General features: G+C 41.9%; 1 protein-coding gene across 1 annotated transcript in view; it reads right to left on the reverse strand.

The window, feature by feature from the left end:
* The window catches only part of LOC137283188 (WD repeat-containing protein 90-like), a 51,514-nt gene that overhangs the window by 16,970 nt on the left and 12,921 nt on the right, over window positions 1-21,623 (reverse strand). The window contains exons 10-29 of the mRNA XM_067814631.1: window positions 19,530-19,598; window positions 19,097-19,207; window positions 17,995-18,140; window positions 17,793-17,850; window positions 17,268-17,386; window positions 15,863-16,024; window positions 15,475-15,599; window positions 15,007-15,123; window positions 14,755-14,825; window positions 13,657-13,821; window positions 12,898-13,037; window positions 11,380-11,641; window positions 10,897-11,067; window positions 10,616-10,744; window positions 9,579-9,706; window positions 8,994-9,034; window positions 8,427-8,573; window positions 7,839-7,942; window positions 2,461-2,649; window positions 889-991 (exon numbers count right to left, since the gene is read on the reverse strand). Of these exons, the coding sequence (XP_067670732.1) occupies window positions 889-991; window positions 2,461-2,649; window positions 7,839-7,942; window positions 8,427-8,573; window positions 8,994-9,034; window positions 9,579-9,706; window positions 10,616-10,744; window positions 10,897-11,067; window positions 11,380-11,641; window positions 12,898-13,037; window positions 13,657-13,821; window positions 14,755-14,825; window positions 15,007-15,123; window positions 15,475-15,599; window positions 15,863-16,024; window positions 17,268-17,386; window positions 17,793-17,850; window positions 17,995-18,140; window positions 19,097-19,207; window positions 19,530-19,598 (2,557 nt within the window). The remainder of the gene's footprint in view (window positions 1-888; window positions 992-2,460; window positions 2,650-7,838; window positions 7,943-8,426; window positions 8,574-8,993; window positions 9,035-9,578; window positions 9,707-10,615; window positions 10,745-10,896; window positions 11,068-11,379; window positions 11,642-12,897; window positions 13,038-13,656; window positions 13,822-14,754; window positions 14,826-15,006; window positions 15,124-15,474; window positions 15,600-15,862; window positions 16,025-17,267; window positions 17,387-17,792; window positions 17,851-17,994; window positions 18,141-19,096; window positions 19,208-19,529; window positions 19,599-21,623) is intronic.

Raw genomic sequence — 21,623 nt, forward strand, 5'->3', positions numbered from 1 at the left:
CACACAGAGGCTCAGAAACAATACGTATACCTGACATATAGACACACAGAGGCTCAGAAACAATACGTATACCTGACATATAGACACACAGAGGCTCAGAAACAATACGTATACCTGACATATAGATACAGAGGCTCAGAAACAATATGTATACCTAACATATAGAAACACAGAGGCTCAGAAACAATACGTATACCTGACATATAGACAGACAGAGGCTAAGAAACAATGCATATAACTGACATATAGACACACAGAGACTCAGAAACAATACGTATACCCGACATATAGACACAGAGGCTCAGAAACAATACATATACCTGAGATATAGACACACAGAGGTTCAGAAACAATACATATACCTGGCATATAGACACACAGAGGCTGAGAAACAATACGCACACCCGACATATAGACACACAGAGGCTCAGACACAATATACCCGATATATAGACACACAGAGGCTCAGAAACAATACATATACCTGACATATAGACACACAGAGGCTCAGAAACACGTATACCTGACATATAGATACATCATCCAGTTTGTGTTCAAACATGACAAGTTTATTTTTACTGAATCATAAAGTATCATGCAATAAGATTTAAAACCTAATTACAAGATGGGATTAACGTAACTCTAGCATCTGTCAGAATCAGAGAGTGGAACAGTGAACTTCCTTAAATACAGAATCAAAACAATACAGAATGAAAACATGGATCACAACATGGCAAGAAATACCACATCACCAGGGGTAGAGATACATCAGTGACCCATGACACCAATACCGCCCATGCATCATTTATCAGGACACTGGACACTTTACTATTGCAAATGCAGTATATAAGGTGTATACATGTTATGAACCTTGAGAACAAGACCAACCTGTATCTGCATGCCACACCATGTTGCTTCGACCATTGCCATTGTAACCCATCACCGACTTCAGTTTCAAACCAGCCTGGTTGGGTGGGGCAGTATATCGTCTCTGAAAATAGGAAGACTTTTAGCTTTGACACTTACAGTATTCCTTCTGGGAACTACGCACCATGGCTATCACTCAATAATGCATTATTCCTGACTCTTTTTTGCCATTGCTCTTTAAATTCTTACAAAGATAAGATCCCCTGGTTGTTTATGATGGTACCATTCTGGCTACCTGCAATGTGCTGCACTTAGCCACATATAGTAACATATATGTTATGTGATGTCAGTTTGCAGATAATTAGGTAATTAGAAAGTTGCAAATAGTCCTTAGGGATTTTCCATAAAGTTACTCTTAGACCTGAGCAAAAAGTTTGTCTAAAAGCATTTGTAGATAACTCTTGGAGCTAACTTTTAACAACAGAGGTTTTTAGGTGTCTTTACAGATTCATCCAAAGTCTGGACCAGACATTCCAAGGATTGGTGTCATAGGCAATGACCAGGGTACATTGATCAGGACACAGACCACAGAGCATCATACAAATCTCCAAAAGTCTGCCTTATTCATAATACTGACACTCATTACCAGCAATAGTTGTTGGAGACCTGGGTGCCATTGTGTAATGGTTAGGGCTGCAAGGAATACACAATGTGGCAAGTATGATATGTATCACCAATACTTCGGTAATGAACACGAACAATTATTCACAAATACAATATTATAGTTCTGGGATTGATGCACATTATGGAATGCCGATGTTAACCTGTTAAGCTGTCCCATCACAGCTGTCCCGCTGTTAAGGCCACTCAGATTTGTTATAGTCAACAGTGCCATGTGCGGCCCTGGCAAACTAACATGACTTGTGCTACTGTACAGCCATTCTTGCAAATCTCGCTTAGGAAAAGGACATAAGGGTTCAAGTAAAGCTCACTTCCTAAACATAAAATCGTAAATATTCAGTTCCAGTGACCATGAATAACATCTTGAATTCATGAAGGACTATGGTTTGATTCATCGAATACGCAGTCTTAGGAACGGTCTGTCAATGAACGAAACTTTATCCCATGAACATGTCAAAATTGAAGCTCAAATGATTTGCAACACAGCTTCATGTTGTCCGGTAGTTTATTACAAAGACCTGTCATTTGCCACTTAAAAATATTGTGAGAATTTGAACATCACATATTTTCTCATGTCAAGTTGAACTATCATCGCAACACAGTCTTAGTTCTTTAACTTTAAATCCATGCAAAGGCAAGGGAGTTAACTAGCCTTCATGCTGATGTCACTTTGCAGAACCGCATTGTAATGTTTTTCAATGACTTCAATGAGCCCCATACTTGTCAGAAAACACAAATGCAGCATATGTGCCCTGAAAAATGTCTGTCAATGTCCCCTGACTCTGTATAGTCTGACATGCTTTCAATTCATTGGCTTCTCAGTCCCAGACCTTTACTTCCTAGATTCCAGGATACATATAAGTATTGGTATCTAAGCCACAAATCAACATTCATACACTCCCTCTTTTATACCTGAGCCATTGATGCAACCTTTTCTCGCTTGGTGAAATGTTTATGTACAGTAGGAGGACGATGAGTTTCGACCAGAGGTTTCTTCTCAAACCTTGTTGGAGTGATGGGTCCCTTCTTGACTGGCGTGTGTCTTGGTGAGCGTTGGTACTGCTGGTAGACCTGAGCTGAGTGACTGGCTCGACCGACATGCTAGGACACATATGAATACACTAGGATTACACAGCTGCAGGGTTTTGGGCAAAACACAGAAAAAGGAAGATATTTTTGTTACCATGGCAGAGAGTTAATAAGTGTAAAGTGTAAAGTCTTATGACTTTCCAGTAATTGCATTTCTAAGCTTCACAATGCTTTACCAGATAAGTGAGTGATTTTAATTTTACTCAGATTGTAGAAATATTCCAGCAACATCATGGAAAGGGACACAGTGAATGGGTTTCACTCAATGTACCCATTTGACGAACTTGAACCCAGGTCTACCCACAACAACCAAAAACTCAAACCACTGGGCTACCCCACTGTACTTCACCCAAAGACATTATATGACAATACATAGCTAGCTGATTTGTTGACAAAAATACAACAGAACAAGAAGATTGAAATAACTTCACAAACAGATAAAACAACATTACATCATTTCAATAACAGGTGCCTTCAGTGAGACTAAACAGCATATCATACTTTTCTTTCTTAAATGACCATGAGTAATATATTGAATACCCAAATAGCAAACTCTCCATTGTATAACCTTCACTTGAGACAGACTGCCTACACTTTGGTAAACTTCAACAGCTATTATGAAATATATTATTTACCTCTTCATTCTAATTTTCATGCTAAACATCAATTCAGCAAAAACCCTGACTGCAAAGTGTTAGTCTCAAGTCATGATCTTAATTACAAGAGCATAAAATATTCCCATGGGTGTAAAGGTGACAATTTTTAAATGATAGCCTGGTATGTCCATGAACTAAATGGTTTAAAGGTCACATGCAACATAAAAAAACAACTTTGCAGATTCTGATACCTTTCAGTATGCTATCACATAAAAAATGCCAATTCAACCTATACACTTGAAAAGAAAACGTGATGAAAAAAGCGTGCGAAATCAAAGTTCAAACGATTCACTAATTTTTGCCCAGAGCTGGGGGAAAAAGTGGTTTCAACAGCTATGCTGCACTGCACCACACACATGGAAAAACCTTTGGCCTTCAGTGATTTTTGCAAATGGTCCAACCAATAGTCCGACTCTGAGGATTCCAGAGCAGGTGAGGCCACTCTGGTAACTTTTACGTATTTTTGTCAGCTTGGCATCACAGGTCAGGAAACCACGTCTTGTTTGCCCACCAATCATCTGCTTGACCTTTGCTATCACCTCTGGCAGCATAACTGGTGGTGGAAAGGTGCACGTATCTAGACCCTCCCACGACAAGGACATTGAATCAACTGCCTCCGGATATGGACAACAGGAGCTGATTGTTGAATTGGGGCGCAGATAGGTCGATCAGAGAATGGCTGTGATTGTGACAAAGCAAGTGGAAGGCTTCTGGGTGCAGCATCCATTCCGTAGGCCAATTGTTTGCCTGGTCATGAAAGACCATCTGCCAGAACATTCCTGCACCTTGGAATGTGCCAAGCTCTTGCCATGATGTCATTGTGGTCCAGGATACTGGCTAACGGGAACATCTGCTCCTACAGCTGTTTAGATCTGATCACTTCTTGGCTGCGAAAAATCAACCACACCACCGTGGAATTGTCTGAAGCTATCAGGACATTCTGTCCAGTGTCGAACCGCTAGAATGACAGCTTGTAGCTCCAAGCTGTTGGCATCGGACCATAGCGCCAAGGTGATCTGGTCGTTGAGGCATGCACACCAACCCTGGAGAGTCTCGTCTACGAAAAGTTCATGATCGTGGACAAACTCTGTGAAAGAGACTCCTACACAAGCGTTCATCTCTGGAGATGCAGAGGCAGAAGAAATCTCACATGCAGGTTGTCTGCTTGAATGTAAGGCAGGAGGAATCGCTGCAATGTCCGGAGCATCAAATGACCTCAGAGATTCAAGTCCTGGGCTCAGATGAGGAGACCCAAGAGTGACTGCCATTCCCTTAGCGTAAGAGGCTGGGACTGACCTCGACTGGCGAAGGGGAATCCTGATGAGGTTAGAGTGAGTGAGGAACAACCCTCCAATGAACATCAGTTTCTGGGATGGCTCCTGCTGATACTTCTTGACATTGATTATCAACCCCATTTGTTCTAAGAGACGGATGGCTAAGGCCAATTCTTAGCATAGCAAGTGAGGGTTGAGGTGGTTCATGACACAGTTGTCTATATAAGGGTCAAAAGTGATGCCCTTGAGATGTAAGAAACAGGTAATCGGCAAAGTTATCCATATGAAAACCCACGGGGCCAATGAAATGCCAAATGGAGCACCTTCCACTGGTAGTGGGACCCATTGAAAATGAACCTCAGATACTTCCTGAGACGATGGTAAATGGGCACATGCAGGTAGGAATCCTGAAGGTGGAGGCTGGCCAGCCAGACCTCAGGCACAAATTTGGTTCAAAGTTGTTCTAGGGACACCATCCAGAAGTGAGGTGGCTCTGGAAGATAGAGGTTGATAGAGGTTGAATCATGCACATTTTGCCTGAGTCTTTCTTGGGCACCTGAAAGATGGGTGAGTAGAAGAGAGTGTTGTCTGCAAGCAGTGACTGCTGGTCTGGGGTATACATACCTGATTATGGTGTTATAGTCAGAGGCAGCGACACAACAATTGGCAACTTGCAGCTGATCTTGAGGATGTTGCTTACAATTGGATCTTCCAAGAATGTCCAGTTGGGCCTGATCCCAAGTCTCTAGCCTACTAGAGTATGACAAAAGTGGGAGGTCCCAGAGGCTCACATCTTCAGCGACATGAGTAAGGGCGCTTTCCCTTACCCCTGGCGGTCCTGCTGATGGCTCTGATCATTGGCATCCGCCCTGCCACAACCGCATCCTCTGCTGAAGGCACTACAAATGGACTCCATTCGTTGCTTCCCGCTGCCCTTTAAAGACAGCTTGCCACAAAAGGCAGAACTCCAGGTCTCAAAAGTAGACAAGGACACCTCCGTGTTTGTGAGATCCGCCGGGATTCTATCATCAAAAAGGAAGTGAGACGTGAAGGGGGCTCTCAGCAATTTCCTTTCAAATTCTTCCTGCCACATACATGGGTCAAGGAAACCAGAATGTCCCACATTAGTTGTCACTGCCAGCGTTGCTCGAGATGATGTAACACTTTCCCCTGCCATTGGAATAAAGTAGAGAAATGTTCAATCCTCGAAGCATTATCCTTTGTTAAGTCCCAGGTAGCCACCAAGGTAGCAGATGCCAATGCTGAAATAGGCTTCAGCATCTGTTTGAGTTCAGCATCAACAGACAACATCCTCACGTCCTACACACAACAGGAAGATTGTGGAGAACCTGATAAGCGCTTCAGGGATTCATCAGGCACAGCACCACTAAGTCCAAGCTATGGACCATATAGTCTCCCTGGCACGACTCACGATCCTTGATGGTACAGTTAAGTTAAAACTTCGCAAAGTTATAAGTCCAAAGGGGCAACAGCATCGGCGACCATATGGTGAGGCGGCAAAAGCAACTCTGGGGAACACCTGATGGCTCCCAGGTCATCAGTACCGGAAGGAGGTGACTGGCAATCCGGCAACCTGTCGGTGAACCAATCATAGACCGCGGAGGGGGAAAGGTAAGTACTCACCATCATCCGTCTCATCTAGCATCTCCTCATTATAGTCCAGGGAAATATAATTTTCTTCTAAATGACTGACTGACACAAAGACCTGTGAGTAACATCAGAGGAATGTAAGCATGGGTGACGTGGCAACCGGCAATGAGGAGGCGACCCATAACGGCACTGACAATGGCATTTCCTGGCTTTCGGAGATCTGGAAAGCCTCTCTGTATCTGAGGAGACAGCGCTCCTTGAGAAAATACATTAGACCTACGGTTCCTACATCAGTAATGAGACTTGGGTGAGCCAGAATGAGATCCTGTAGAACAACTGAAGTGCTCAGCCTCCAAGCACTGGGGACGCTCCTCCAGTAATTGCCACTGTAAATCCTCTTCATAAGACCGTAGAGGACGGTGCCACCCTAGGGATTAGGCAGTCTGCAAACGACATTGGCGTCGGCACTGGTCTGTGCAGCTGCTCAACAGCTTCAGAGGGAGGAGCCACAGGCATCGGAGCTGGGAGCAAAGTAGACAAAGCAGAAGTTGGTGATGATGTCAGCATTGGAACAGCGCCAGATTGAGTAACCACTACTGTCGGCCAGAGCAGCGTCTGTCTCTGATAAGTCAACAAAAAGCGTCCCACGAGCGCAGAGGTTCAGACATCGGCAGACCTGGCATAGAGGTACAATGGAGAGGAGCAGTTGTCCTGTGTCTGAGGCAGAGACGAACATGGATCCAAAGAAGAAGGCGGAGAGGACATCTTCCTCTTGCTCTGATTAACACATTTCCTCTTAGCAGCAATAATACTTTATGGGATGGACAACGAAGAGCAGAGTTGGCACCTCCGAGTCTGGACACCAAGGATGGTGGTCTTTTGCAGATTTATGCCCTTTGCAGATACAACGGAACTGTTGTGTAATGCACACAAAAACTGTAACAAACGAAAAAAGTGAAATGTAATACATAAAAACCAACAGAAAAAATACCTATAGAAAAAATGGAAAACTCTCCTGCAGAAGAAATGGGCACATCCAAACAGGCAGGACGGCTGAGAGTAAACAGCCAAAATGGCTGCCCCAACTGTACCGAAAAGAGCATGAAAACAAATACAAATAAGGATATTATATGGCAAACACACAAACAAGCAAGAACATAATGGTGAAAAAGACATAGGAGACTAAATAACACCACATATGCCAAGCAGATGGATATTAATGAAGCCGGAAATGCACTCCCCTATCCCCCCACCAAAGTAAGAGCCACGAAGTAGCCAGGGAGGCAAAGTTAACATATTTTCTTCTTTACCCACGCATAAAAGAGAAAAGGGTAACAAAACACATACCTACCACATACAAACAACAACTTTAACAGTAAGTGTCAGTAGGTAGCAACTTAGCGAAACAAAGAAATATCTAACTGGCAAGACACTTGAAGTAAAAGTGAATTTTTTTTATAGTACGCACTTGCGCTAGAAGGGAGATCATGTCACTTCCGTTCCTGTACATTTGTCGATGCATGAGGTAGCCATTTCAGAGAAAGGTGAATCAATGACTGTCTGATCTCTTTTAAGCAGAGGCTGAGGTAATATGCATAGATCTGTGGTAAGGTAAGTTAAAAATATAATATATGATTGTTCTGTTTCTTTGACAACATACTTGGTGTTCCTCATCATCATCAGTGTCTGCATGCCTGTTGTCCATGGCCTCGGCCCGGACAACGATCTCTCTGTTAGAAGTCACAGACTCTATATCATCATGATCTGGACATAAGAGAAAGAAAAATTGGACAGTTGAATGTTTGGGTAAAGACTGGATGAAGGACAGGAGTTTTATTTCATCATAATCCATGCTAAACCAGTAAACTTTTGAACCAGTATATTCTTCACAAATAAAATTCATGTGTAAATAGAACAACAGATATCCAGATATCCAATCATTAAACTTTAAATGCACACATGTTTGCAATCAACACAAAAGTGTTGGGTAATGGTGATACATTTCACATGTTTCCACAAATAAGCAGCTCTAAGATTCTCTCTTGCTGCCATGACACACATATATCTCTGAATACCAACCTATAATTTAGTAAATGCTCTAAAGTCATCAAAACAGTTTCTTAAATTAATTCCTTAACTCGATAATGATGAAAGGTATCGTAGCAACATTTCATATGGCAACAAATAACCTGGTCCAGTTAAGTGTTCATTTTACAGGAAGAAGAAATGTATTTGCAGGGTAACATACATCCATTTGAGTGTTTGTATATGGAGCTGAGGTCCTCCACTCTGACAGGGGAACCCCGCAATGCCGGCTTTGGGGGCGTATGTCTGGGTAGGTCGGTGTAGGAGCCGCCAAATGATTGACTCATGCTTTCTAACTGTGACGTCACATCTACAAAATGAAACAACTAATTGTTAAGAAAACAAAAAATAACTAAGTGGATATACTTTGAGATCTGGCCACGTGGCATATTACATGCAAAATTGATAACAAAATTTAAAGACAGCCTTTCATATTTCAGATTTTGCCACAATAAATAGCGAATACAAATGTTCCTTCATTTAAGTTAAAGAAACTCTTAAACTAAAATTGGGTGGTGGGGTAACCTACTGGTTAAAGTGTTCGCTCAACATGCCAGGGTTTGATTCCCCACATCTGTGCAATGTGTGAAGCCCAGTTCTAGTGACCCCAGCCGTGATGTTGCTGGAATATTGCTAAAAGCTACATGAAACTAAAGTCACTCACTCACTCTCACTCACTCACTGAAACTAAAACATCAAAAACACTGCAACACAAAAACAGATCACCTACCTATTTCTTTGGCCCCATACATCTTATCTGCTTGCCGACCTCTGTAAAAAAGAGCATGAGCTTCAGTTCACTATATCTATCACCTGTGAGATGTAAGTTAGTAAATGAGAAGGAACCTGTCAAAATGTGCATTGTCAGGCCTAATACATCATGATGCAATAAGTAACTATTTGCATGCCACAGAGATACCAGGGACAAATATTTCAGATGAACTGACCAGACAATGTTTGAAGGGACATCTTGCTCATCTGTCTTTCCCTCCAGAAAGTAATCTAAGCAGCAACTCCCACAATTCAGCGAAACTTTAAAACAGTCACAGCATAGGCCTTGGTTACTGTTCCATAACATGAACACTGCCCTAAAACTGTCCAAACTTTAAGATTAATAGAGTCACTAGATTCAAGTACTATAGTAGAAAAATGAACATCTAGTCTGTATAAACTATTCCCCACACTAACAGCTGTTAGGTAATAGTACTCTCAGGACAAAGAACATGTAATGTTACGACCACTGTACTCCTGTATCAGTGCTAAGATGGTCATAATGCTACATTCACATTTAGCAAGATGTGTACAATAAGCTCACTCGGTGGGCGTTGGTGGCCTGAGAGCAAGGAAGTCCCACAGGTACAACGCCTCCCCTACACTGAGAAATCCTTCCCCATCTGGGGTGAACAGTACTCGGCAGATGTTCTCACTGTGACCGATGAACACCTGGAAATACGTAAATGATCAAATGATATGTGAAACATCAAGCACAATGAAATACCTCATAGAGAAAGTATGTAATCTGTTTTGGACTTTGGCCAAAGATATTTATAGCACAAGTATAATTAAGAGCACTTGTACCTTGGATATACTATCAGATTAGGGGGCACAGTGAGCGAGCTGGCTAAAGTGCCAGGATAGTGATCCAGCAAGGCTGAGGTGTCGGGATCGAACCCAACTGTCTTGGAGTCAACATAGTCTGCAGACTCTTTCAGTGTACTTACAAAAACCAACAAATCCGTTGGCATATGACAAGATAGTGGCCTCATGAATATACGTGCAAGCACCTAGTTGCAGGTAAACCAATGTGCAGCAAACTTGGACAAAATACTGTGACTATGTGTCCCAGTCCACCCAATATATAGGAAATAATATATAGCTACAAATAACTCATTGCGCCCAGGGGCAGCAAGTGTTGTATACTCCGAGGGGAGTTGAGACTGATAATATGATGGGCCAGTGATCAAATACATGTCAGTGCCTTGAGGTAGCACCAGCTGCCTGGATATGTGCTATATAAATATCCCATAATAATAACAATAATTAGACAATGTAGAAACAAATAATACAAGTGACACATCGAAGAGAGTAAGGCAGCCTGGCTAAGGTCATGTGGGACTGTTTTGGCTGGAAATGGGACAGTCCTCATGGGGAGTGACTTTAAAATGGCTTCAGGGAATTGAAAAGGGTTCAATTTTCCACTTAACCATCCCAAGGAGAAGGAACATAAGCAATAAGCATAAGTCAGGATAAAGAAAATTCAAGTTCTACATGTCTTTCCTTTTCATCCACCAACAATATATCATCATTAGATTACTGAGGCACTGTCAGCTGTAGAAGCATGGTCAGACTGACCTGGAAGTTGATATCAAGGTTCATTGCATAGTCCCATATCTTGACAACTCGGTCCCCGGCTGTGGCCAGGTAGCGTCCATCACTTGTTGTTGTGAGTGATGTACATCCACTACGATGTATGTGCTCAACCTGGGAACACACAGGAACCAACATTAAACATCCATCAGCTCATCAAAAGCCTTTACATCTGCTACTTCCTGTCTGACAAAACATACACAAAAGAAACAAAATCCATCATCATCAGAAATATGGATTAAAAGGAGAATGATGGAAGATATTACCTCTGTTAAGAGCCTTCCTGATGAGGCATCGAACTTGATGAGTTTGTTCTCTGATGTGGTGACAAGGAGATGTCCAACACTGTAAGGGGTATAAGCTACTCTCACAGCCATGTCTAGAGTAGTTTTCAGGTTGTTTGATGGGTTGATGTTACTGATGTCCAGCTTCATCACCTGTGGTTACATACAAGACATTACTCACTGTGTTATCAAGCAGCCGTAGCTCGAACCATGATATTCACAAGTTTGTGAGAAGTGACTGTCCACAATATTCTGAAAACATATATGACATACTTCCTCAAAATACAAGTCTAAACTATTTTATATCCTGATACTGAAATCGATAGCTCAGGGTAGCTTGGCGTCTTCAGCATGGTAAGGATAAAATAACCCCCATTTCTGATGCTAAATATGTGACTATGGTGATTATTTAAGGATGATCAAACGCAGAAAAGTTATCCTTTAGTTTACATTCGCTATACAGACCTCGTCCAGACTCTTGGCATCTACAACGCTAACAGTGAGATCAGAGGGGCCAATAAAAGCCACTCGTCTTCCACAAGGGCTGACTGCAAGTGCATCTGGACCATGTCGTTCCCCACGTGCAACAGTGTTGGCAAGCACTCGGATGATGTTGTAGCTGTTGGCGCTTGCATCGTACAGGGCAAGGGATCCCAAAGAACATGCACTGTACAAGTAATCACCAGTTGTGGAGTAGGAAAGGCCAATTATCTTGCCTCTGTGCTGTCTGAAAAAACATAGTACCATTCAAATAGATATTTTTTTTATATAATTAGCCATGTCTACCTCCACCACTGCTGGCAGATAATTGCATATTTTGCATTTGCAATGATTCAAACAATTCAGAATGCGCAATCACTATGACTTGTTTTCAATATTATCAAATTTCATTAAATTCATTAAATCAACAACTCACAGAACTCAAAGAACCTGAAATTCCAATATTTGATACCTTTTTACTGGAAGGCAGCCATGTCCACCTGTGTGTACTTCAAAAATTCAACACTGAGTGAATAAGAATGGTTTTATGCTGCTTGTAGCATTATTCCAGTAATATCACAGCAGGGGATACCAGAAATGGTCTTCTCACATTGTGCCTTGAGGCAGTCTAAGTAAACGTATCCTCAGTACTTTTCGTTACACTCCACCACTGAGTCTAACAAAACCTTATGGGAGGTCGCGTCAGGTAACCTTTGAGATTGACCAATCAGAACACGGCTTACCAAATCGTGAAAGTGCACATTCGCACATTCCTTATGAACTTTTTATCTCGAATTCCGAATGCTATTTAGCGTACGATCGCTTCTGGGTGATGCACACAGCATGCATACTGCCATGACAACGGTGAGTAAACAGTCCCTGAAAATAGTGTTTTTGACAATATTCAAGGATGTTAATTTGCGGAAATATTAGCTAATGGTAACCATGTCAACAGAAACCCCAAAGCATATATACTGCAGGTCAAATAAATGTGTTATATGCTGATTTTTGTTTGTGGAGAGATCTGTGTCAGTGACCTGAATATTTTGAAACTCCCTCCGATCCCTAAATAGTAGCTGTTGTCTGATTGGTTAAATCTATTTAACCGTCTTGCATTTGATTGGATGGTTATTGGTTGCTCAAAGGTTACCTGACGCGACCTTCTACTAGGTTTTGTTAGACTCAGTGGTGGAGTGTAACGAAATACACTGAGATGAAGTTTACTTAGACTGTGCCTTGAGGGGAATTGAACATGCGGACGCCTTAAACATTTGGCTACCCCATCACCTCAGATTCAACACTGACTACATACACATACTTGGGTAGGAATGTGCCTATACTCTACCAAGATGTAATGGCCTCTTTTATCCAGTCATCAACTTCAGTTACTTGTCTGAAGCCTAAGTCTGATTGACCACATGTAACTGAGCATGTCAGTACTTACCAATATTCTACCAAGATTCAAATGGGTGACTCTATGTACTGGAGTAGGTTAAAGCCTACCTGTGTTCAGCTAGGATACTGGTAGTCTGTACATTGAACACTCGGACAACTCCAGTCTGAAAGCCACAGGCCACAATCTGGCGTGATGGGTGGTAGCTGATTGCACATGGACACTCTTGTGGCGAGCTGAAGTCATACAGCTGAAACAAGGGTCATCATACACATTGTCATACACAATGTCATACACATCTGGACATGGTAATATTCTGCTTTTGATGATTATTATATCCATGACTCTATTTTTGAAACAAGTTTTAGAACAAATGCAATTACAAGCTGTCCTTTCAAAATGCAAGACATGGCGTCAGCCAGAGGTTTCAGATGAAATATTCCCTTGCTTCAAATATTCAGTACCACCCGGATATTGGCAAACACATTATGTTTAAAGACATTGTAAACATAAACCAAGGCCTACAGGGATTTTACTGTCTGTACTCATTTACATCAAGAAAATGTACAGCAGTGAAGTGTCATGAACTGGCCATTTAAGTTGGTCTCCATGGTAGCATATAGAACTGCTCGTGTGTGACATCATTCCAACCTTACGTCACAATATGATTTGAATGACGTCACCATTGCTGACTATGCAGCAAAACAACTGTGTGCAGTATTTCTATGTGTCAATCCACAGCAAATAGTCTTGCCATTTCCAAGAATCAATTACCATTCGATCATGTTTTTCACCAATCGAATTACAGAGAATGGTGACTTTTGGTTTACAATCTAGCAGTAGCATATATACTTTATATGTCCACCCACCTGCTGTAGAGTGTCTGCATCCCACACTCTGATGGTGTGGTCCTCCGACACAGTGGCCAGGTGTTTCCGGTACGGATCAACAGCAACACCAAACACACGACCAGTATGAGACCTCATCACAGTCGTGTAGTTCTTCGTTGACACATCCAGGGTGCCCAAGTTGCCCTAAACAGATCATATGGTCAGATTTTTCTCTACAGATATATAAAACAGTAATATATTCCATGAACCAGTAAGTGCAATCTGACCTTGGCCCACCCACACAAAGTGATCTCATCGCTACAATGATTGTAATTCCCACTCTCCAACATAGGCTTAAGATAGTCATGTTCATCGCTTTGTGCAAGTGAGCCCTGATCATAATATGAGGTCATCAGTCAAGATTTTGCCTTTTTCACATGATTTATTATTTATTCAGGGAAAGTAAAAGAATGTGAGTGAATACATTAAACATAAGTGAGTGAGCAAGCGAGGAGTAAATGAATGTGAGTCAATACAGAAAACATGAGTGAGTGAGGAAAATAAATGAATATTGATAAATATAACAAACATTATGAGTGAGCGAGCAAGCAAACAAATTTAGTTTTATGCCACATTCAGCAATATTCCAGCTAATTCCAGCTTCCATATGGCAGCTGTCTCTAAATAATCGAATATCAACAGCATTAGCATTGATCTATGCAACTGGGATACGATGACATGTGGATCTTCATAAGTATCAATGTAATGAAACTCCTGTCTGTGTTGAGTGATCCTAAAATACAATCAGGAAGGTGTTAACATTAAATTAACGTGAGGCAACCCTATCCCCATCCTTATCTGAAAGTCTGAAAACTTTCCCACAAGAAAAGGGTGAGAACTTACGGACATCAACTTCTTTATTATGAAAACATGACATTTCAGTGAATATTCTTTAAGCTTCATCCTGTGAATTGAAGAAGGAATTAGAATACTAGTATACTCCCAAAGTTGACACCCATAAATTCTACCTTATTATGCGCATGACTTCTAAATGTGTTTCACTTGTGCTGTTCAAAAACTGACCCACAAGAATCATCAACCATTTTGACTCTTACTGACTAACACCACTATACTTACTGAAGCAGTGCCGGCCAGGATCTTGAGACCATCTGGAGACAAGTCCACCACAGTTACAGGGCCCTCATGCTCTGAAATATAACACTGATATGTCAGGCTTGGTTCATAGGGCTTGAAAACAGACATTGTACCTTATCATATTTCTAACATACTTGATAAACAAATTTGTGAACATTTTAACTCTTGTATTACTTTTCACCACTGGAATATTTCAGAATATCCTGAACATTCTCAAGGTTGAATTCCTCTTACCAGCTTCAAGATAGATATGAGCAAAGTCAAGCGGCCATAGGCGGAGGTAGCCATCATCAGAGCCTGTCACACAGAACGTCTCATTCACGGAGATGCTGTTGATGCCAATGCCGGTCCCTATAAAGACATACTCACTGCAGATCACAGAGTACATTTCATTACAATTTCACAACTAATTATAAGTCTCAACACACAAAAACACTTGTTAATTTGAATTTCCCATAATAATGAGGCATATACATTTTTCACTTTCTTACATACTGGACTGGGATTCAATACTTCAAAGTTCTTACTAAGTTAGTACAATTCTCAAAATACTAAAACTGTTTACATAACCGTTAACTGATACCTTAAAGAATTTTTTGTCACAACCTGTCTGATGGAGTCATTTTGATTGAGATAATCACAGCTTATTCTGTTTTGAATATACATGAATTCTGAGTCAGTGAAAACCATGCCCTTTCTCACCTGATTTTAATGTCTCTTTCTCTCGTCTTGCTGACTTGACAGTTGGAAGAAGACGCTTGACATGTCTGATTGATAACTTCTGGTAGTCAATCTCAAATATGTAGCCTGACCGACTGCTTGCATATCTAAAACAACAACACTATGATTAGCAACAGAGACAAGCAGCGATTCATTATTGCAATTCATCTCGATGATCTGTCCAGTCACCATCACAGACCATCTCAAAGAACCCTTGTCTGTGTCATGTGAAATGTTTCAACTAAAAAACAGATTAGCAAACATTTAACCAAATGGAATGTTCTTGTGAGTTATCCTAAAGTATCGAACAGATTTCAATGGCCTCTCAGTTGAGAACACTGAAACGAACATTTTATCTTTCTTTACTTACAAAATACGTTCCTCTGGGGCTTTGTTTGGCTGGTAGCCAGCCTCAAAGCTGACATCAGTAAACTCCATGTTGTGGTACTCGCCAAGCTGCACCGGTGCTGACCTCAGTGACCCTTCCTTCACTCGCCACACACGGATGTTGTCACGGCCACAGGAAACCATCCTCAGAAAATTAGAGAAAATACTTTCTATACTCTCAGAGATACTTTTTCATCTCTAGCTAGGTATGAATTATCAATGTTCATAGGATGACCACATTCCCATGAATGACTTGTGGTATCACATGGAGATCAGTGTCCCTTTTCAAAACTGACTCCATATACAGAATCTTTTGGAAAGTAGGATACATAAACAAAAGATAAGATATATAAAGAATCTTACCAAAGTGATTTTGATATTAAAAAATTAGCACAAGTTGATTAAAGCAGCAAAGACCTGAAACTTTTTTAAACAGTGAATTTAATATTCGATATAAACCCATAAACTCACATAAATGTGACGTTTTCAACTATGAAACATTGTTACATCCATAGACTGGCAGAATTTCTCAACAGCTTAACCTCTTGAGGAGCATACCATTATACTGAAGACAATGTTACTGTGCTCAGACATCCTAGGTACAGGAGGTTATGTCTTGCACTGGTTCATCACTTGAATGATTTTGTCAAGGCATTCATGCAATAAAATGAACAAACATATGTTCTAAGCCATGGGAAGTCTAAACTGCACATTTTTTGCTGGATTTGATCTTTTATGAAATTAGCAAAAATTACCAATCCATGTTATTGTTTTATATCACACAAGCAATATCAGCTTTCAATCAGTTATCCTAGTAGCTAGCTACTACATATTACCGTAGATAAACCGATCTCTTAGATAAGGCAACTCCCAGACTTGACCCTTAAAATCAAAATGGTATATCTACTGTAGTTTGACGATCACATGTCAACATGGCTTATTTTACCCCATTCCATGTGAGTAAACCTTCTGCTAACTCTGTTCCTGAGGGTACATTTTTTGCTCAAACCACAAAAAAAAGTTTGTTGAAAGTGGGACCCATATTTAAGCACAGCTCCTTCTACAGGATATATATTTTTGGCAGGGATGGCAACAGGTGAAAGTGATTTCAGCTGAAAATCAGCTGTGAGCATTGGGGCCACAGGTTCCCAACAGGGCCCAGGATCAACTGATTTGCATTAAAATCTGCTGATTTCCGCGGATTTGCAGAAAATTGCTATCCCTGTTTTGTCTACAAAATGTGGCTTATCTATGGTAATATACAAGACAAGTGGTGAATTCTCTGAAAATACATGCACTCGTCTAAAGCATGGCTGCTGATTCATTCAACTCTCTTGGTGCTTATTCTTAAAACAGACAAGACATTTCAACATAGGACTTCAAGTCACCTTGTGTCATCAAAGGCTGCAATCTTCATTCTGCTAATGTCGACATCGGAATGAGCCTTGGCCATGACCGACACCTCCCGGCTCTTGGCTACACGTGATGTGTTCCAGATCACGACCATCTACGACAGGGAAGAGTCTTTTACAACATTATCATATTGGTTGTAGATATGTTACAAAATGAACTGAAGCACATAGATAATAATACCTCTCTCCCCTAGCAACTGTTCTAACACATAGAGAATACTAAACAATGTGTCATGTATTAGCATATTTATGAAACAAGAGAATGGTTTGGTTTCTAATGAGTGAAATCAAATTAGAAACCAATACTATTCACAAGTTTCATAAATATGGTATTAGTTTATATTCATATCTCACAAAATATTAGCAAAATAATATCCAGAAAAGTCCCTCTTTCCTATGAAGTCAATGAATTCAGCCAATGAACAACACAACATATCTTGATACGTTGGAATTAGATTAATGACCTCTTTCCATAACATATCTGAAAGATGATAATCTTACATTTTTCCCATGGTTGTCCTTGCCAACTCCACAGAGCACATTGCCTTTGTGTGAGAAGCTGGAACCAAGCAGAAAAGCATGTCAATGAAAGTATGAGAATCAGCAAACAGAGGTTTTCACTTCATTGTCTTTTGAAAGCAAGTTGATGAAACTCTAACTCACAGACATGTGTATCAACAGACAGCCTAAGGCGCCAGCTCACCTGAGACTGCTGAGGGAATGTACATGAGTCTTGCACATGGCAAGACATTCCCCAGTCTGGAACTTCCAAATCCGCACAACACTCATCTGCCCTGTCTGTCCTGATGCAACCAGTGTGGAGCTGCCATTCATTGACAGACATGATACCTGCAGGACGTGCAAACACTGGTAAATGTGCTGAAAATCTATATCACAACTACAGAAATACAGGCAAAAGTAGAACAGGGAATAAATCCGACTCACTGTGGCATACAGTAATTTATTTTTAAACAACATTTCAACATGCAGTGTGTTAGTATAAGTCAAACATTACTAAAACGGTAGTTACATCCTATTAGTGTCAACAGATTATTCCTATTAGGTTTTCTAAAAAATTATGAAGCTGTTTTATCACATGCAGTTAAAAACATAACCTCGGCTCAGGGAATACAACCTTACGAGGGACTGACAAAACCCTGTATTTCCCTCGACACGAAGTGATAAGGCATTTATCTAGCTGAATGTTTTCACTAAATTAAAAAAAACATCACGCATTGAATCGACTTGCTGCCATGTTGACACCAGCTGATCATTTGACCTCAATGCACCGCACATTACTAAAGGCTTGTCGATGCACGCTTTTCTGATTTCGCATCGTCACCGAGGCGTAGCGGGGTGATATGACTTTCGTAGTGGGAGTATACGACTTTTATACTCCCGCTTGCGGATTGTGATGGATGTACATGGTATTTATCAGAGTCACGTGGACCAATCAAAACTCGACATTCTTACATGAGGCTAGATAATGCTCCTTGTATATTCACTCCTTGTATATAACACTACTCTGAACATTATTTCAGGGGTTTTTTTTATCAGCCTGTTGCCTGATGTAGGAAAACAGTGTTTCATGTCTTACATGTTCTCCACTTTCATCAAATCCACAGGCACCAGTATGATAATGACAAACCTAGAAATATTGGCAGAGCAAAGCTGGGATTTGAATCATGGCATTCCCATTCTGAGGCAACTCTACACAGAAGAAAGCGGTGTCTGATATACCTGGCAACCAGTGCCCTTTGTGTCTACAAGTAACAGATTATCTGTTTCATCATTTGGGTCCGTACCTTGTCTGTGTGTCCTATCAGGAACCTTTGCTGTCCACTGGCAACCTTCATGATGACCACAATAGCATGACAAGGGTAGATAATTGCTGACCCATCTAACGTCCAGACTGCCTGAAGGAGAGGTTGAACATATTTGAATGATTACAGTGCATTATGTGGCTTAAATAATAAGTATCAGTATCTTGATAAACGCTAATCCACACGTTTTTGAGTTAGACTGTCTGTAAACTAAATGACTGTGAACTAAACTTCTTTTGTTTTTATCTGTTTAGGACGGAACAAGTTGACAAAAACATGTGTTACCAACAGAGTAAGATGGGTTCAACATGTGAAACGTGTATCAAAGACTGATTGCAGCTATATGACAGGGTCAGATCTTTCGTATATCTAACAACCCTAATTTTTTATCTAGTAGTCCCAAATATCAAATTACCTCTCTATATGTGCCACCTCCAAAACCAACAATTCTCTTCAACTTGAGGATAGGGTCAGGTTCCAAGGTCTGAAAGTAATCAAGTAATGACTTGCAGCAAAAGGGTAGTTCAGTGGGTGGGGGTAAAGGTGGTTCCATGGGTGGGGGTATAGGTGGTTCCATGGGTGGGGGTATAGGTGGTTCCATTGGTGGTGTATTGGTGGTTCCATGGGTGGTGTATTGGTGGTTCAATGGGTGATGTATTAGTGGTTCAATGGGTGGAGGTATAGGTGGTTCCATTGGTGGTGTATTGGTGGTTCCATGGGTGGTGTATTGGTGGTTCCATGGGTGCTGTATTAGTGGTTCAATGGGTGGAGGTATAGGGGGTTCCATGGGTGCTGTATTAGTGGTTCCATGGGTGGAGGTATAGGTGGTTCCATGGGTGGTGTACTGGTGGTTCCATGGGTGCTGTATTAGTGGTTCCATGGGTGGAGGTATAGGTGGTTCCATGGGTGCTGCATTAGTGGTTCCATGGGTGGAGGTATAGGTGGTTCCATGGGTGCTGCATTAGTGGTTCCATGGGTGGTGTACTGGTGGTTCCATGGGTGCTGTATTAGTGGTTCCATGGGTGGAGGTATAGGTGGTTCCATGGGTGGAGGTATAGGGGGTTCCATGGGTGGAGGTATAGGGGGTTCCATGGGTGGAGGTATAGGGGGTTCCATGGGTAGAGGTATAGGTGGTTCAATGGGTGGAGGTATAGGGGGTTCCATGGGTGGTGTACTGGTGGTTCCATGGGTGGAGGAATAGGTGGTTCCATGGGTGGAGGTATAGGGGGTTCCATGCGCAGTGTACTGGTGGTTCCATGGGTGGTGTATTGGTGGTTCCATGGGTGGAGGTATAGGGGGTTCCATGGGTGGTGTATTGGTGGTTCCATGGGTGATGTATTAGTGGTTCAATGGGTGGAGGTATAGGTGGTTCCATTGGTGGAGTATTGGTGGTTCCATGGGTGGTGTATTGGTGGTTCCATGGGTGCTGTATTAATGGTTCAATGGGTGGAGGTATAGGGGGTTCCATGGGTGCTGTATTAGTGGTTCCATGGGTGGAGGTATAGGTGGTTCCATGGGTGGTGTACTGGTGGTTCCATGGGTGCTGTATTAGTGGTTCCATGGGTGGTGTACTGGTGGTTCCATGGGTGCTGTATTAGTGGTTCCATGGGTGGAGGTATAGGTGGTTCCATGGGTGGAGGTATAGGGGGTTCCATGGGCAGTGTACTGGTGGTTCCATGGGTGGTGTATTGGTGGTTCCATGGGTGGAGGTATAGGGGGTTCCATGGGTGGTGTATTGGTGGTTCCATGGGTGGTGTATTAGTGGTTCAATGGGTGGAGGTATAGGGGGTTTCATGGGTGGTGTATTGGTGGTTCCATGGGTGGTGTACTGGTGGTTCCATGGGTGGTGTATTAGTGGTTCAATGTGTGGAGGTATAGGGAGTTCCATGGGTGCTGCATTAGTGGTTCCATGGATGGTGTACTGGTGGTTCCATGGGCGCTGTATTAGTGGTTCCATGGGTGGAGGTATAGGTGGTTTCATGGGTGGTGTATTGGTGGTTCCATGGGTGGTGTATTAGTGGTTCAATGGGTGGAGGTATAGGTGGTTTCATGGGTGGTGTATTGGTGGTTCCATGGCTAGTGTATTAGTGGTTCCATGGGTGGTGTATTGGTGGTTCCATGGGTGGAGGTATAGGTGGTTTCATGGGTGGTGTATTGGTGGTTCCATGGGTGGTGTATTAGTGGTTCAATGGGTGGAGGTATAGGGGGTTCCATGGGTGGTGTATTGGTGGTTCCATGTACAGTGTACTGGTGGTTCCATGGGTGGTGTATTAGTGGTTCCATGGTTGGAAGTGTAGGTGGTTCCATGGGTGGTGTATTGGTGGTTCCATGGGTGGTGTATTAGTGGTTCAATGGGTGGAGGTATAGGGGGTTCTATGGGTGGTGTATTGGTGGTTCCATGGGCAGTGTACTGGTGGTTCCATGGGTGGTGTATTAGTGGTTCCATGGGTGGTGTATTAGTGGTTCAATGGGTGGAGGTATAGGTGGTTCCATGGGTGCTGTATTAGTG

The sequence above is a fragment of the Haliotis asinina genome, chromosome 5 (genome assembly GCF_037392515.1).
Source record: "Haliotis asinina isolate JCU_RB_2024 chromosome 5, JCU_Hal_asi_v2, whole genome shotgun sequence".
In the NCBI taxonomy this organism is placed as follows: Eukaryota; Metazoa; Mollusca; class Gastropoda; order Lepetellida; family Haliotidae; genus Haliotis; species Haliotis asinina.